The sequence below is a fragment of the Caretta caretta genome, chromosome 1 (assembly GCF_965140235.1).
Source record: "Caretta caretta isolate rCarCar2 chromosome 1, rCarCar1.hap1, whole genome shotgun sequence".
Taxonomy (NCBI): domain Eukaryota; kingdom Metazoa; phylum Chordata; order Testudines; family Cheloniidae; genus Caretta; species Caretta caretta.
In genome coordinates this window covers 58,758,151-58,776,019 of record NC_134206.1, presented here as the reverse complement: position 1 = coordinate 58,776,019, position 17,869 = coordinate 58,758,151, and the positions used below count along the sequence as shown (strand labels likewise).

The window sequence follows — 17,869 nt, the reverse complement described above, 5'->3', positions numbered from 1 at the left end:
CTATTTGCATCCTTAGGTACCTAAATACCTTTAAAACTTTGGTTTTTACATATGAAAAATTAGGCCTCTTAGAGAGGTTTCAAGTAGTTATAGTGGCCAAATAGAAAGACTTGACCACATGAAAAACAATAATAGATTCTGCTCCTTTTTGAGCAAATATCAGGAATTTTCTGGGTTGAAATTTGCCACATTTGTCATGAAAATAGCCTGTCATGTTTGAGACAAGATTGAAGAAAGTTTTTCCCCCTCTCCTCCAAATCCACCCAAAATACATAATTTCTGGCAGTGTGAATGTTTTCCCCATGTTTTCTCTCCATCCACCCCCCCCCCCCCCACTCTCCTGCTGGTAATAGCTCATCTTAAGTGATCACTCTTCTTACAGTGTATATTTTTTCATGGTCTGTGTGTATATAAAATCTCCTCACTGTACTTTCCACTTTATGCATCCGATAAAGTGATCTGTAGCTCACGAAAGCCTATGCTCAAATAAATTGGTTAGTCTCTAAGGTGCCACAAGTACTCCTTTTCTTTTTCCCAATACTCTATTCTTCACAAGACTAAAGCATTATATAAAAAAAATTTCTAAACAAAAACAGCTGCAATCAGTGAATTTCAGCTCTATCTCGAACACAAGGAAAACAAATCAATACTTGCCAGATGAACAAGTGTATACCATTATAATTGGTAGAGTCATATTTTTCTTAACTACCAATGGTTTAGCTACTCAATAAACAATCTGTTTCCATTATTTTAGTCAACCTTTGGTAACAGTAGAGGGTTTTATCATAATTCTCAATATACTAATTTTTTTTATAGAATATGTATCTCTGTATTTTAAATAAATGTGTTACTCCTAGGGGAATTCTGCGCCACTGTGCATGTGCAGAATTTATGTCCCCCACAGGTTTCTTTGCTTCCCCACAGAAAAATGACTTTCTGATAGGGAAGCAAAGGGAAGCCACAAGTGTGGTCATGTGACCCTTTCCAGCAGTATCTTTTGGGTGCCCAGGGCAGTCAGCAGAGAGGTAAATCACTATGGGGCAGTGGTGGAACTGGGGAAGACCTGGCTGGTGGCTCCTACCCAGCTGCTAGTCCTGGATGGGCTGGGGAGGACGGGGCTTCCTCTTCCTCTTCCCCTGCACGGCATCCGGGGCTGTGTCAGACCCACTCCCAGATTTCTCCCCCCAACTGTAGGAAGCTCTGCAAACGCTCCCCTCTCCCCCAACCCCTCACCAGTGCTTCCTGCACCCATTGCTCCTCAGCTGCAGGGGGAGGGATCACTGTACAGGGAGCTGCTCCCCCAGCTGCCCAACCCCCATGCATCTAGATCCCCTTGCACCCAGACGCTCTGGCCAAGCCTCACCCCCATCCCGCCCCCCAGAACCCCCATAATGAGCTCCACTCCCCTGCACCTGGACCACTCCAATGAGCCACCCACATCTGGATCCCCATGATACCAAGCTCCAACCAGCTGCACTTGGATCCCCACCCCACAGAGCCCCACACCCCCAATGTCTGGACCTCCCCACTGAGGCTCCCACACCCAGACCCCCCTGCCGAGCTCTATCCCACACACACCCAGTCCCCTTCCTGATGAGCCCCAACCACCTTCACCTGGACCCCCCTACATTGTCCCATTACCATTGCACCCAGAACCCCGCAACAAGCCCATGTGCTCCTCCCTGCACCCAAATCCTGCACTGAGCCACCCACATCCAGATTGCCCAACACAGAACCCTCTCAATCCACACCTGGATCCCCCCACACTAAGCACCTCCACGCTTGGATCCTGCCTTGCTGAGCCTGCCTGTCCACATCTGGTGCACCTGGCATGGAGGGACAGGGTCCTGAGGTGTTTCTGGGGCAGGCCCGGTCTTTGCGCTGTGTCAGGGTTGGGTATAGCCTCACCATTGAGTCCATGTCCTTGGGGGGAGCTGCACAGTGATCTCCCACCACTGTGCAGCCAGTGGTCTGTGCTCCCCAATGCTATGCTGGAGCCTCTATATTTATTTGACAAATAAAATTTGCAGAATTTTAAAATATTGTGTGCACAAGTTTTATTTTTTTGGCACAGAATTTTTAATTTTTTGGCGCAGAACACCCTCAGGAGTAATGTGTGTATGTTCTTGTATCCCCAGTGACTGGTATCATATCCCAATCCATTAACTCCCAAGAAGTTCAGTTAGGGCCTGATCTTGTACCATGGAGGGCAAGGAGAATTTTGCTGCACTCGGAACAGGATCAAGACCTTAGATTAGTATATGTGGGGATGGGAAAATCAACAAATATTTTCTGGTCTTTTGGGGTAAATCAAGCTCTTCACTTGTGGATTCCCATTGATTTCAGTGAAAGCTCTGTGGCTGGGTTTACAGGATTGGACCCATAAACTGGCTGGGCATATGTATAATTGAATTCTAAAGTTCCTTGTGAATAATCTGATTTGTGTATAAAGGATTCCCATCTCCATATCAAATGGCCCTTTTATAAGGTGCTATACACCTAATTACAGTAGAATAAAGTGGGGGAATATTCAATAAATTGAGTAGACGGAATGATTGAATCTCTGCTTCTGCCAGTAATCACACTAGGTTTTTACCCCAAATGCACACAGTCATGCTGCAGTTCCTGTGTGTTTTGATAAAGGGGGATAAAAGAAACATTCTTTACATATGGATATGCTATACACTCTCCACATTTTTATTAACTTTTACTGGTTGTTGCTATGATGTTTTTAATGAGAAAGCTATTACACAGGTTGAATAACCATGAGAAATATTTGTAAACTCCTGGGAGAAGGAACAAGTATACACTCAACAGATAGCACATAGGAACACCAGTCCTCTTCCCACAGAAGTTGAAGCAACAGAGAAATGGCTTTTAGAAGCATGACAATGTCACAAAAGCCCACGGGATTTCATTAAGCTGATCAATAAAATGATCAGGAACATTAATCAAAATTTTCAGAACATGTAAATATAAGGAGATTCCTTTTTCTGTGCTTTGGGATTTGTTTGAGTTATAGGAAGGATCAACCTCATTCTTATAGAATGTTGGTTGCAAATTTAATTAAGTAACCACAGCTGCATAATAAACCACACCTACATACATCAAAGCGTTCATCCTTTATTTTCAAAAGCACATGCCTCTTTCACAGGAGATGAAGAAAATTGTTCTTTGCTATCGAAAGACCCTAAGTTGCAGCTGGTCAAAAGAGATCAGTATATTTCCACACATATTGTGCCTTATCTTATTTCTAGTTAAATCAAACCCTTCCATTTATATCAACTGAGCAGGAATCAGACCTCAAACCACCCTCAAGAAAAATTGTTGATAAATGTGCTCAATCCTAACCTATTTTCTTCAAGCACAAAAGGTTCCAGAAGATCTAATGCTAGGGAAAATTTGAAGCCATTATAAGCTAGAGGGGGACAAAAATAATAGACAAATCAAAATTTCAAATTTGGATAATTTTTTTTAAAATGACCTGTGACTTCAAATAAATTGATATGCTGCAACCTTTGAGAAATTTGTCCTTTATCATCACAATAAACCTACCTATTTTCAGACTAAAACTAATTTTCCAAGTCAGCATTATCCAAGGGGCAAATTAGGACTGTATAATTGATGCAGTCTGATTGGTGCATTAACAATGGAGAGGCTAGAGCAGGAGCATAAGGAAATATTGCTCCTCACATTTATCTTTTATTTGCATATCCCCAGAAAGGGAGTGGTCAAAATTATATTTGTACAGAGTGACCACATGAAATAGCAGAACACATTCTAAGGAATGTGGATAAGAAGGCTGCATGAAAAGACAGCTGCCGGGTAGGCTGAGAACTCGTGAGGGGTCTTTCTCAGCAGCAGATTGGTAGGAAGCTGCACAAGGAGCTTGCCTTCCCCTGAGAGAGTACTGGCGGAGGTAGTCCTGGGAAAGGACTGTGGACAGGTGGAGATAGAAAGCAACCCAGGGAAGCAGCAAGGAATTGTAAGGAGCAGGTTTTAGCTTCTTAAACACAGAATCCCTGGATTCTGCCAGAAGAGAAGGCAGGTGTGTGTTCTCCTACCCACCTGAGAAAAAGAGATATGAAAGCCTCTCTGAGGAAAAGGGGACAAGGACTATAAAACTTAGCTTGGGACTGATGACCTGATATAGGGTCACTGGGCTTTTGCCCTGTGGGATTATTCTTTATTACCTGAGGAGGGGTGAGATTATAAATGACCTGTCTGGTGTTGTGAGAAGATGCTGACTGTCACAGGGACAGACTGCTGGCTGGTGGGGAAACTGAGGTGGAGTCACTGCAACACCATGCCTGGCCATGAGAGGACACGTTGGCAGGTAAGTGACCTGTGACATGGAACCGTGAAGGAGCCTGCCCAACCCCTGAAGTGACTAGGGTTACCAGTTTTGGTTGGATGTTAGTGTTGCCAACTCTAGCTGAAGCTATTCTGGGAGATTCCCTTCCCTCCCCCCCACATGACATAGGATATTTTAAGAAAATGACATTATTAAAATCTCCCGGATTGCTTTCAATAGTCATTGGAAGATCAGTGCTGATTCCAGGAGACTCTAGGCCAATCCTGGAGGGTTGGGAACCCTATTGGACGTATTCCTGGAGGTTTCATCACATGACATAACCTTTAATTAAAGATTAAGCTTTAATTCCTGTAGACTCTGGGACAATCCTGGACGGTTGGCAACCCTAGGAGTGACTTAGAGCAGTTTCAGAGCTGTTCCAACTTACATACTGCTTCCAAGGGGCCTTGGAAGTAGAGAATTCCTAGTTATGTCCCCAAATTCCACCCCTTACATGGAGATCTATGAACTGTGTTCACAGGGCCACTACACAGGGAGTATTCTCCAAGGGCCACTCCTGTCCACTCTAAGGCCCACTTCTGGTGCCAGAGCACTGTAATGGAGCCTTAGTAAATGAGAATCAACAACTATGCTACTAGGTAACAGAGAAGAGGGCCACAGCTAGGATTGCCAACATTGTATTTCAAATATAAGGGACTGTTTTTTAGCACCCTCACCCGTCTTTCTAATATCATTATTAATAATAATAAGCAGTACGCCCCCACATTCGCCAGAGGTATTTCATGCTGCTTTTTGCAGCACTCAGCAACTCCTAATCTTGTTGTACAGGGATGAAGAAATCAGGGCTATCCCTTGTAATAAGGGACTGTTGGCAACCCTATATACAGCACTGAGATTTAAAAGGAGCCTAGCAGAGTTAGGTGCTCATCTCCCATGACATTCAATGGCAATTGGGCACCCCACTCCTTATGGCACCTTTGATAACGCCAGACTAGAACTGTAAGCCAAGCTAGGTGACGCGGTACCAGTGGCAACAGACAGGCCAGCTACATTAGCGCTCTCAGTATTGCTGACACGAGTGGAGCTCATCCCATTTGTCAAAAGTCAAAAGATTTGAAAACCTTCCCTAATATAGACGGGACTGAAATATCCATTTACATTTCCCGAGAACGGTTTCTAATGACTGCCAGTCTAACGTTTCAGACATGTTTGATTACTGAAAGCCCATATTTAGAAATGTGAGTGGCTGGGAGTTGCTGAACCACAGAGCTTTATTCAGCACTTTGTGTGAGAGATGAGATGGAATGCAACGTGAGAACAAATCCCAGTTCCTGAACTGACAAAATATTGTTAAGAAAATAAAAGCTGTACTATTTTGTTTACTTCCTCTTTCTTGCTGTTGGTTTTGTGTAAATGTTTCTGTTTTGTTTTCACCCTCGCTAGCAAGCTGCAAGTTTTGGATAGCTAAAAGCAGAAGAAGGAAGTGTCTTACTGAATTAACTGAAAGGAACAAGAACTGAGGTAGGACAAAGTTAAATTTATATATATATATAAATATATATTACTTTAGTCCTTTCCTTAAAAGTAGATCAAGACTATTCAAAATAAGAGTAGGAGGAATTTTAGTTATCGCCTGTTTCTTGCACGAAGTTTTGTAGTTGCTAGAAAAATTAAGCATCTACTCGATTCACGTATGTTAAAGCGAGTCTAGGGTGTTTTCCTTGAGAAGGGATACCATGTAAGATTTTGTAATTAAAATATTTTGGAAGATGAAAGATAATAAACTAATGAGAGAGCTGACAAAGTGAATATCCTTTGCTTTGTACTAGCAGCCAACTGCAGATTTTGTCAACTGTAATCTTTTGAAGGGTGGAGTTTTTGTTTTTGTGTGTACACACACATGTGTGGGAAGAGTGAATAAAATGTCATGCATGTCTTGACAAATGTCCAATTTAATTCAGTACAATGTTAATTACAAATGAAATATAAATGAGTATGTTTTCGTAGTTCTGATCCTGAAAAGATACGTAGTAGGCCAGTGAATGGTGACTTGGTTGGCTGTTTAATGTTATTACATTGGGTTTTCTGACAATGCAATGGCTAATGCAAGTTATATAACGTTAATTAGGCTCCGTCCACACTGCGCACCTTACAACTGTGCTGACACAGCCGTGCCGTTGTAAGGTACACAGGGTAGCTGCTCTTTGTCGCCAGGACAGAGCTCTCCCACCGATGAAGCGCTATCCACACCAGCCCTTTTTGTTGTTAAAACTTTTGTCATTCAGGGGGGTGGGTTTTTTTCACATCCCTGAGCGATGACATAGCCTAAGTACTTGGCATTACTATTCTGATAGTTCTGAGAACTCACCCAAGAGCACATCCTATTCAGACGAAATATTTTTTAGCTAAACAGCAGATCATCTGTACTTCATATTTCATGTTGAGAAATTCATTTAGCAATGTGTACATTGTACTTTTGAAAAATTGAGCTCATGAGCCTACTTTGTAAGCAGCTCCCATTGACTTGTGTTGGAATTGTGGGTGCTCTGCACCTCTGAAAATCAGACCAGAAAACTTTATATTTACACATGTAATATGCATACCACTGTAACATACCCTATTCAGGAGTGTTCATTTCTATTAAAACATGGTGTGAAGTTATTTTCTCTTAAGTTCAGAAGTCTTCATATTGATAGTTATTTTATTGGATGCTTTAAAATCTACTCACCTACTTGAATAGGGGCTCGTGAATGGCTGAAGTCTGGGAAAGAGTTGTTTTAGTTTCTTTGCCTAATTTGTGTGTGTGGTGAGTGGGATCTATCATTGTTCGGTGTTTTTGTTTAGACTAATTCTGGTCTCACTAACATCAGTTTAAATCAGGGAATAACCACTTAAGCTAGTTGAAAATATTTTGGTGAAACATATTTTCACTAAAAAAAAAAAGCAATTTAGAGAACCCTGAAATTTTGCAAAATTGTGACTATTTTACCAAAATCTTTTGACAGAAAAACTTGGTTTGTTCTTATTTTAAATTTATGGTTTCATTCAGGGTTTTCCTGCAGCCTGTAACATGTTGACTGGCTGAGAGTACACTGGTACAGTTTAGCCACTTACCCCTCATGACTGAGGGTTTGTTCACGGCTGTGTCTGCAAGCAGAGAGAGCAGACTGGTTCTCTTTGCGTCAGTGGCTTTTTGGGAGGGTTCCCCAGCACAGCAGGTTACAGGTACTCTTTTTCTCTGAGCCCTACTGCTGTATGATGGAGTAATTATTGATTGCACGTCACCCCCAGAAAGCCTGGCTGCCTTTCCCTGTCCCCCCCTGTTTTGTAAGATGAAAGAGGGACTGTATGCAGCAGTTGTCTGTCCCCAGAAAGAGAGAGGATTTTTTTCTGATCCTGCTGAGCAGTCTGAGAGTTGTGTTTGTGGATCTGGGAGATGTCTGCTTGTAGTCTGCAAAGCCGTGTCTTCCATGGAGCACTTCAGGGTGTGAAAAAGAAAGCAATCTTCCAGAAGTGGAATGCAGCATGAAGAGCCGCAGGTGGTGGTAGGGGAACCAGAAAACCACACTTTGCCTGAGGCAGACAACTCTGAAGAGGACTATTTCCATGGGGCACAGTCAACCACTCCGGGTGCAGGAAGAGCTAGTGAGGAGGAGAATGGTGCATCTCCAGTTAGTCCAGCACCACATGAGGTTAAGCCTCAGCAGCAGGGCACTGGCCAGAGACCATCAACATCCTCTGAAACCTTGTTCCACTATGCTGCTTCTGGAATGGATGTGGTCGATGCTGGTACTCACACTCCCAGGTGGGAGGAAAGTCACTGCCTCCATCTTTGCCTCCATAAAAGTTAGTATGGAATGTGTGCATGTGGCATTTGCATGGATCTTAAGGGGGAATACTGGGAAGAGTTTGGATCAGTTCTACTATACCTGTAAGTGAGCCCACAAATCAATACTAGAAGTTATGCTGTTTGCTGGAATGGCTACCTTTATGCATTTCTATAACTTAACTCTAGCATGAGGATAGGTTATTGACTTACTTCCCAAGCCCCAGTGTGGAGGGCCAGTGGACTGCTTGTCTGCCCTTTACTCTTTGACTTTCTGGCTTTAGTAACCCTCCCAGGAGCCGAAACTCCCATGGGCATAGCTCTGTGTTGTTGGAGCACAAAAACCTTCCCAATGTCCGCAGGGAAAGGAATAAAAGTTAGGGATGATAAAAATTCCCATTTGTAGTTATGGAAAACGCTGTCCTAAACAAAACAACATTTGTTAGGAAATGAGTAAACAACTCTGGAACAGTGACTTTAGAATATCTTTAGGTGCATAGCAAAGAAGTTCTCGTGGACACCACCACCCAACACTCAAGGCAGAAGACTGAAGAATTGCATAGCATGATGGTGCCTCCTATAACATGTGTGTGTGTTTGGGGAGGCCCAGCATTCAGTAGTGGTGTTATGGGCCTGCTCCCCAAGTAACAACACCATAACAAAGCTAATAACTAATGGATAAAGGTTTGAGGGCCCCTTTATTTCCCTTCCTCATTCTGTGGATCTGAAGGCAGGTTGGCCCTAGACTCTAAGGCTGCAGCATGGTCCAGAATCAGGGTGATGGCCCCAGCCTCCCACTAGAAGAACTCCTTCTCCAGCTGGGAATGGAGGTGATCTTGGCCATCCTCTGCCTGCTTCTGTGACACAGCTGCAGTCTGGCCTCAGCCACGTGGAGAGCAGCTCAGCCACGTGCTCCCTTGCTGCTTGCAGGCCCAGCCATGCCCAGTCCCACTCCTCCAAAGTAGGAGCCAGGTGAGGAGTGTGGGCTTCACCAGCAAGGCAGCTGGTGCTGGGGCAGTGGCCCAACTCTGGTGCAGAACAGCATGGGGCTAGCAGCAATGGGTGGGAGGGGTTGGGTTTCACCCCCAGGACCTCCTAGGTGCTGCCACCTCAGATGGGCCTACAAAGCTGTGGTCCCTGATTTCCTCTCCTAGTGCACCAAGGAATCACTGTCATCGTGGTGACAAACAGCCACATGCAGCTGCCCTGAAAAACCATGAAATGTAAGATTAAATATCTGAAACTGTGAAATTCAAGATTTTTAAAAAATGCGATGACAGTGAAATGTACCAAAATGGACCGTGAATTTGGTAGGGCCCTACCTATCATTGCTTTATGTATGTGAAAGATTTTTAAAGACAGCTCCCTCTCTCTTCCCTTTCCTGTGTGAAATGACTAATTAATATCAAAATAACCACTAGGGCACTTCCTGTTACAGGTCAAAATGTTTTGGTATTTCCATTCTGCAAGAAACTTTGGGTTTTTGCCCCATTTCAGAACAAAACTTCAGGAAACTGCAAGGTTTATTTATTTATTGTGGAAAAGAAATGCCATTTTTCAGCCAACTCTAATAACTATGATGAAATCGAGTGAGTTACATTGATGTGACTATGGCAGAGTCAGGATCTCTATTTTTAATGACTTTTCAAAGGTTCCTAGAGCCTTGTATAGGCATTTTTATGCATCTAAGTCTAAAGAATTAAAAAGCAGATAAGAGAGGTCCCTGTGCAGACGGTGCACAACCACCAGCAGTGCTGCCTAGTGGTCAGGTGGTAGTTGGCAGAACATCTCCCCATTTAAGCACATTCCTGTCCTTTAGAACCCTTGTCCCAAGAGTTTCCAGTCCTCCCCTATAGCCCTGGGGCTTTGAGAGCTGGGTCCTTGAACAGCCAATCTTTTCCAGCTGGCCTCTCGCCAGAGGTGAAGGCTCTTCTTGTTGTATTGTCCACTCAGAGTGGGTAGGGGAACCCAGGTCCACCTTCTTCTCCATGCTCCAGTCCTCGGGGCAATGGTGGCAGCTTGTGGTGCCAAGCCATTGCGCCTCCTCCCCAGACCACTTCCTACCCCAGTCTCCTTCAGCTTCCCAGAGTAAATCATTCAATCAAGGTTCTGACCCTCACACTCCATCCCCTGCTTCTTCTTTGTGGGTGTGCACAGAGCCACTTTGTCAGGTCCTGGGCAATGAGCTCCTGGGTAATACTTTCCTCTCAGATCAGCCATCCACTCCCTACCTCCGAACTGGTCTGCTTTCCTTTTTAAAGCCATGCCTCCAGCTTGTGTGTGGGCCCAGAGCTGATTCTTAAACCCTTGCTCTCCAGTGTCAGATTTGTATATCACATCACACCCCCATATTTATTTCAGAAATGCTTTAGTGATATGACTGTGAGTTCATCCAGAGTTTACTAGAGTTTACAGAGTTTACTTGGATTATTAAGGGCCCGGTTCAGCTCTCATTGAAGTCAATGGAATGACTTCAGTGAGAGTTGGATTGAGACCTAAGGAAGGAGAATGTCCCATAATGTGCATAAACCCTAATCTGCACTAGTATTTGTCCCTGAGGCTTTCTTTGACACTTAAAAGCATCAGATAATTAGGTGAGCCTGAGTGCAGAATCACTGCCAGCTCCTACAAGCTGGTTCCATTATTATAGACAATTATCTAGTATCCTAAAAGCCAGCTGGCACAGGAGGGCTCAGCAATGGAAACAAGTCTTTGTGGTCGGGGGGGGGCTAATTTTGTCCAGACTTGGTACCTGCCCAAAGAGGAGTATTTTGGGAGATGCTGAGCAAAAATACTTCAGCCATCTCAAATACGAAAGGGTGAAGTGACCCATTTCCCCATGACTGATCAACCAACCAAAATATCCCGTCGCTTTTATTTATTTAAAAACACTGCTGTAGTGCCAAATCAGCTGGGGAGAGGAAGCTGCAATTTAGTACAGAAATAGCCCTTAGTGAGAAACTGTTCCAGTGAACACTGGTTTTTATTTGATTGGATTATGACGTATTAAAAAATCACTCTGCACATGTACAATACAAATCCTAATGAGAAAATTCTATAGAACTGTGAAGTGTGCAGCTATGGACAGCCACTCTGTTCACATGTGAGTGGCAGATTTATGGCAGCTGAGCACTTAATTCTTTGGAGAAGTGAATGAGGCAAGGGCGTCATGTTCACTGTGCTCATTAAGACAATGAAAAATACAGAATAAAGATATATCAGTGAAGGGAAGGAGGCATAAAATCAAGAGAAACTTTTAAAATGATTTAACATGATTTGACAGCAAAATTTCAGTTATTAAAAATACACAAGTTTTGGATACATTGCATAAAAACAAGGCTGGCCATGTTTTACTGGAATTCCTATAGCTAGAACACACACCTCTGCTCACGAGAGGGAAGAAGTGGTAAAATATAAGGGACTACATAAAAGTTAATACAGAAACTGGTTGACAAACTTCAAGTGAAATATGTTCCTGTTGGAAAATGGGATTTTGTCAATTTTCCATGGGGGAAAAATATCAACTTCAGCATAATCTTCCGTCAGAAAAATCTCTGTGTAAAACACTTGGGTTTGGGCTAACCCATTATCCACATGAGCTGATATTACACCTTCTAGGAGTTGTAGTTCTGGCTCCCTCATGTTCTGAATCTTCGATAGGGACCATGCTCCCTGGCAAGACTGCATCTTCCATTATGCACCACAGTCCTTGTCCCTGTGGTTGAATCACTGCAGAGTATCCTGTGAGTCCCATGGGACTCTGTCACAGCGGGAGATTGTGGTGCATTGTGGAAGTAAGCTTCATAGCAGAGAATGGAGCCATGACAGACCTGGAATGGCAAAGCCTATTAAGCACCATGGCAGTAAAAGTGAACACAGAGATTAACATCAACCCCAAACAAAATATTTTGAGATTTAAAAATAGAAATGTTTTGGAACTTTTCATGCCACAGAAAAGTTTTGATATTGACTTTTGCTTTTGTCCTGAATTGGAGTGAAATCTCCAAATATCAGAATTTCCCGTGGGATGGAAATTCCATTTTTGATCAGCTCTAGTTATTACCAATGTTGCATCTGCCAGTCTGACTCAAGATCGCCCATCCACAAAATGACCATAGAATCATAGAATCATAGAATATCAGGGTTGGAAGGGACCCCAGAAGGTCATCTAGTTCAACCCCCTGCTCGAAGCAGGACCAATTCCCAGTTAAATCATCCCAGCCAGGGCTTTGTCAAGCCTGACCTTAAAAACCTCTAAGGAAGGAGATTCTACCACCTCCCTAGGTAACGCATTCCAGTGTTTCACCACCCTCATAGTGAAAAAGTTTTTCCAAATATCCAACCTAAAGCTCCCCCACTGCAACTTGAGACCATTACTCCTTGTCCTGTCCTCTTCTACCACTGAGAATAGTCTAGAACCATCCTCTCTGGAATCACCTCTCAGGTAGTTGAAAGCAGCTATCAAATCCCCCCTCATTCTTCTCTTCTGCAGGCTAAACAATCCCAGCTCCCTCAGCCTGTCCTCATAAGTCATGTGTTCTAGACCCCTAATCATTTTTGTTGCCCTTCGCTGGACTCTCTCCAATTTATCCACATCCTTCTTGTAGTGTGGGGCCCAAAACTGGACACAGTACTCCAGATGAGGCCTCACCAATGTTGAATAGAGGGGAACGATCACGTCCCTCGATCTGCTCGCTATGCCCCTACTTATACATCCCAAAATGCCATTGACCTTCTTGGCAACAAGGGCACACTGCTGACTCATATCCAGCTTCTCGTCCACTGTCACCCCTAGGTCCTTTTCCTCAGAACTGCTGCCTAGCCATTCGGCCCCTAGTCTGTAGTGGTGCATTGGATTCTTCCGTCCTAAGTGCAGGACCCTGCACTTATTCTTATTGAACCTCATCAGATTTCTTTTGGCCCAATCCTCCAATTTGTCTAGGTCCTTCTGTATCCTATCCCTCCCCTCCAGCATATCTACCACTCCTCCCAGTTTAGTATCATCCACAAATTTGCTGAGAGTGCAATCTACACCATCCTCCAGATCATTTATGAAGATATTGAACAAAACCGGCCCCAGGACCGACCACTGGGGCACTCCACTTGACACCGGCTGCCAACTAGACATGGAGCCATTGATCACTACCCGTTGAGCCCGACAATCTAGCCAGCTTTCTACCCACCTTATAGTGCATTCATCCAGCCCATACTTCCTTAACTTGCTGACAAGAATACTGTGGGAGACCGTGTCAAAAGCTTTGCTAAAGTCAAGAAACAATACATCCACTGCTTTCCCTTCATCCACAGAACCAGTAATCTCATCATAAAAGGTGATTAGATTAGTCAGGCATGACCTTCCTTTGGTGAATCCATGCTGGCTGTTCCTGATCACTTTCCTCTCATGCAAGTGCTTCAGGATTGATTCTTTGAGGACCTGCTCCATGATTTTTCCAGGGACAGAGGTGAGGCTGACTGGCCTGTAGTTCCCAGGATCCTCCTTCTTCCCTTTTTTAAAGATTGGCACTACATTAGCCTTTTTCCAGTCATCCGGGACTTCCCCCGTTCGCCACAAGTTTTCAAAGATAATGGCCAATGGCTCTGCAATCACAGCCGCCAATTCCTTCAGCACTCTCGGATGCAACTCGTCCGGCCCCATGGACTTGTGCACGTCCAGCTTTTCTAAATAGTCCCTAACCACCTCTATCTCCACAGAGGGCTGTCCATCTCTTCCCCATTTTGTGATGCCCAGCGCAGCAGTCTGGGAGCTGACCTTGTTAGTGAAGACAGAGGCAAAAAAAGCATTGAGTACATTAGCTTTTTCCACATCCTCTGTCACTAGGTTGCCTCACTCATTCAGTAAGGGGCCCACACTTTCCTTGGCTTTCTTCTTGTTGCCAACATACCTGAAGAAACCCTTCTTGTTACTCTTGACATCTCTTGCTAGCTGCAGCTCCAGGTGCGATTTGGCCCTCCTGATATCATTCCTACATGCCCGAGCAATATTTTTATACTCTTCCCTGGTCATATGTCCAACCTTCCACTTCTTGTAAGCTTCTTTTTTATGTTTAAGATCCGCTAGGATTTCACCTTTAAGCCAAGCTGGTCGCCTGCCATATTTACTATTCTTTCGACTCATCGGGATGGTTTCTCCCTGTAACCTCAACAGGGATTCCTTGAAATACAGCCAGCTCTCCTGGACTCCTTTCCCCTTCATGTTAGTCCCCCAGGGGATCCTGGCCATCCGTTCCCTGAGGGAGTCGAAGTCTGCTTTCCTGAAGTCCAGGGTCCGTATCCTGCTGCTTACCTTTCTTCCCTGCGTCAGGATCCTGAACTCAACCAACTCATGGTCACTGCCTCCCAGATTCCCATCCACTTTTGCTTCCCCCACTAATTCTACCCAGTTTGTGAGCAGCAGGTCAAGAAAAGCGCCCCCCCTAGTTGGCTCCTCTAGCACTTGCGCCAGGAAATTGTCCCCTACGCTTTCCAAAAACTTCCTGGATTGTCTATGCACTGCTGTATTGCTCTCCCAGCAGATATCAGGAAAATTAAAGTCACCCATGAGAATCAGGGCATGCGATCTAGTAGCTTCCGTGAGCTGCCGGAAGAAAGCCTCATCTACCTCATCCCCCTGGTCCGGTGGTCTATAGCAGACTCCCACCACTACATCACTCTTGTTGCACACACTTCTAAACTTAATCCAGTGATCACTTGCTTAGTTTGCATGATCAAAGAAGAGGACAGGATCAGGTGCTGCAGCTGCAGGCCCTGCACTCACCTCCAGAAGACTGAAACTTGAAGCTTTTACTTGAAACTTTAGCTTTTATATTGCCAGGCAGTATGCACTACCCATAAACTGCAATAACAACGATACTTAGCATATATAGCACTTCACATGTTGAAGTTCAATACAAACATTAACTGATCTATATTCACTGGGGCATGGTGAATAGTTATTAATTTAACTAGCTTTTATTTTTCCACTGCTATTTACAGCTTTTAACTTTCAGTCAAATGGTTACAATGCTGACCTTGAGGGATGACATGGTATACATTTCGTAACAGCTTTTTTTATTTTCAGGAAGTCCGAAGACCTCACACTTGATTGAGTTAGTTTCAGAGATGAGACAAATTGGCAGCTTCAACAACATGTCAGACTCAGACAACGACACTGTTGATGACTTCAAGTATGCTGTTTATCCCACAATATATCTCACAATATTTGCCTTGGGTGCCTTTGGAAATGGCCTTTCCGTATATGTTTTCCTGAAGCTTTACAGGAAAAAGATTTCAGTGAATGTTTTCATGCTGAACTTGGCTATTTCAGACCTCCTGTTTGTTTGGACTTTACCCTTCCGGGCCACCTACTACCTGATGAACTCTGTTTGGGTATTTGGGAATATATTTTGCAGGATTGTGTCTTATAGCTTGTATGTCAATATGTACTGCAGCATTTATTTTCTAACTGCGCTGAGCATTGTTCGTTTTGTGGCTATTGTTCATCCTTTCAAACATTTGAAACTAACCACCGTCAAGTATCCTAGAATCATATGTGCGGTGATATGGGGTTTTGTGATGACAGCTAGCAGTGTGCTGCTGTTCAGTGGAAACACCAGCAAGAAGTACCCAGAAAAGTGCCTAGATCTCCAAAGAGAAAGCATACAGAAAGTGCTCACGTTGAACTATGTTGTCCTGGCAGTGGGCTTCATCCTTCCATTTTGCACAATAATTTGCTGCTATGTGCTTGTGATCAAAACTTTGCTTAAGCCCAGGGCTCCAGAAGCAAAGATAAGAGCCTCTCATAAGAAGGCAGTGTCAACGACCGTCATCACTTTATTCATGTTTCTGCTTTGTTTCCTGCCATATCACATACTAAGAACTGTCTACTTGGTTAAAAGCGATGAGGACAACTTGAGCAAGTTGCTGACTAAAGGAGCAGTCATCGCTCATTGCCTCGCTGCAGTGAATAGTTGCCTAGATCCTGTACTCTATTACTTTGCTGGAGAAAACTTCAAAGAGAGACTCAAAAGTATATATAAAAGGTAGCGGATGAAGAATCAAATGGACATTCCTTATTGGGAGTATTTTCTCGTGATCAAACCCCAGGACTGGAGGTGGAAAGATCATGGGTCTTTTAATCTATGCCACTGACTTGCCATGTGACCTGGGGTGAATCACGTAACTCTGTGCCTCTATTTCCCAATCTGTAAAGTGGGGCTATTCAGAGTGGATAGTATCTCAGAACACTTTGTGAATTTTCTTCACAAACGGTTGTAAAGGGGTCCAAGATCCCACCCTGAGATCCTGCCTATTTCTCTTCCACCTAGTAAAAACCAGCTAAACAGAGGCTTTTGTCCTTAAAGAGCCCTCTACTCCAGAGGACTTCATTTATTGGTAACACAAACTGACAAAATAAACCTTTAATTTTGGGAAACAGCCTGGGTCTCTAGTTTTGTCATCTCCAAACTCCTGCTTTTCTCTCCCCAAAAGCACCCACAAGCCCCTTGCATTCTGGATCCACCTGTCCCTCAAAACTGGGATTTCTGGTCTCTCCCTCAGAGTTGCCTCTCCATTGGCTACTCCAACTCCCAGCGCAGAGTCTGAATGCTTTTCAATACCCTGCTCCCTCCCTAGGCATTACCTTTAATTTCAGGCCTCTTTTCTTTAGTAACACCTCTTTTTTTTTTCCCTCTCTTTCTCATCCAGGGAGCATCCTTAGACTGCTCAGACATCCTTTTTATTGGGATCAGGTGCTGCATCACTAACTGGCCAATAAGCCACCACCAGGAATACCTAATTGCTCTCAGGTGGGGTTTAGGGGGCCATGGTAGGTCGGTTAAGCCTTGATTCACTTTGAAGGGCTACTTGCCTCAGGATAAAAGGGTGTGGAGAAACTTGGATGGATGATATTATAGAAATACAAAGTATTTTTCAATAACTACCACTGAGGTAGCTTATCAAAAAAATACAGTGGCTTTCAAATATATACCCATATAAACATTTCTGAATCTTCCTTTATTCCAGACACACTTTCTAAGATTTTCTCTAAGAAACATACTCTTAAAGAGTACCACAACAAACCATTTCTTTGCGACATTATATAAAGTAACGTGACTACTAAAACATAAGAGCAATATTCACACAGACACACACGGTGTTTTGTGATTCTTGTTTACACATGTCACCATTTTAGGTGACCCCTGCAATGTTTTTATGCTTCCCTTTGCTGGAAGTTAGCTGAAGAATTGGCCAGTTTGTGGAAGTTGCTTACCTAAAGATAGGCAGCTGAATCGATATTTAGGAGTCCAGGGCCAGACTTTTAAACTTATTTAAGCACAGATAAGTGCCTAATGGGATTTTCAAAAGCACCCACATGCCTAACTCTCACTTTTGAAAATCCACTAGACATCTATTTGCATCCTTAGGTACCTAAATACCTTTAAAACTTTGGTTTTTACATATGAAAAATTAGGCCTCTTAGAGAGGTTTCAAGTAGTTATAGTGGCCAAATAGAAAGACTTGACCACATGAAAAACAATAATAGATTCTGCTCCTTTTTGAGCAAATATCAGGAACTTTCTGGGTTGAAATTTGCCACATTTGTCATGAAAATAGCCTGTCATGTTTGAGACAAGATTGAAGAAAGTTTTTCCCCCTCTCCTCCAAATCCACCCAAAATACATAATTTCTGGCAGTGTGAATGTTTTCCCCATGTTTTCTCTCCATCCACC

General features: G+C 43.6%; 1 protein-coding gene across 1 annotated transcript; it reads left to right on the top strand.

Annotated features, from left to right (window-relative positions):
* Nucleotides 1-5,616: 5,616 nt before the first annotated feature.
* Nucleotides 5,617-16,572, top strand: LOC142072112 (cysteinyl leukotriene receptor 2-like). The gene is made up of 2 exons (XM_075128453.1): nt 5,617-5,836; nt 15,220-16,572. The coding sequence occupies exon 2, from the start codon at nt 15,261-15,263 to the stop codon at nt 16,182-16,184; it is 924 nt and encodes a 307-aa protein (XP_074984554.1). The 5' UTR covers nt 5,617-5,836; nt 15,220-15,260; the 3' UTR covers nt 16,185-16,572.
* The last annotated feature ends 1,297 nt before the right edge of the window (nt 16,573-17,869 follow it).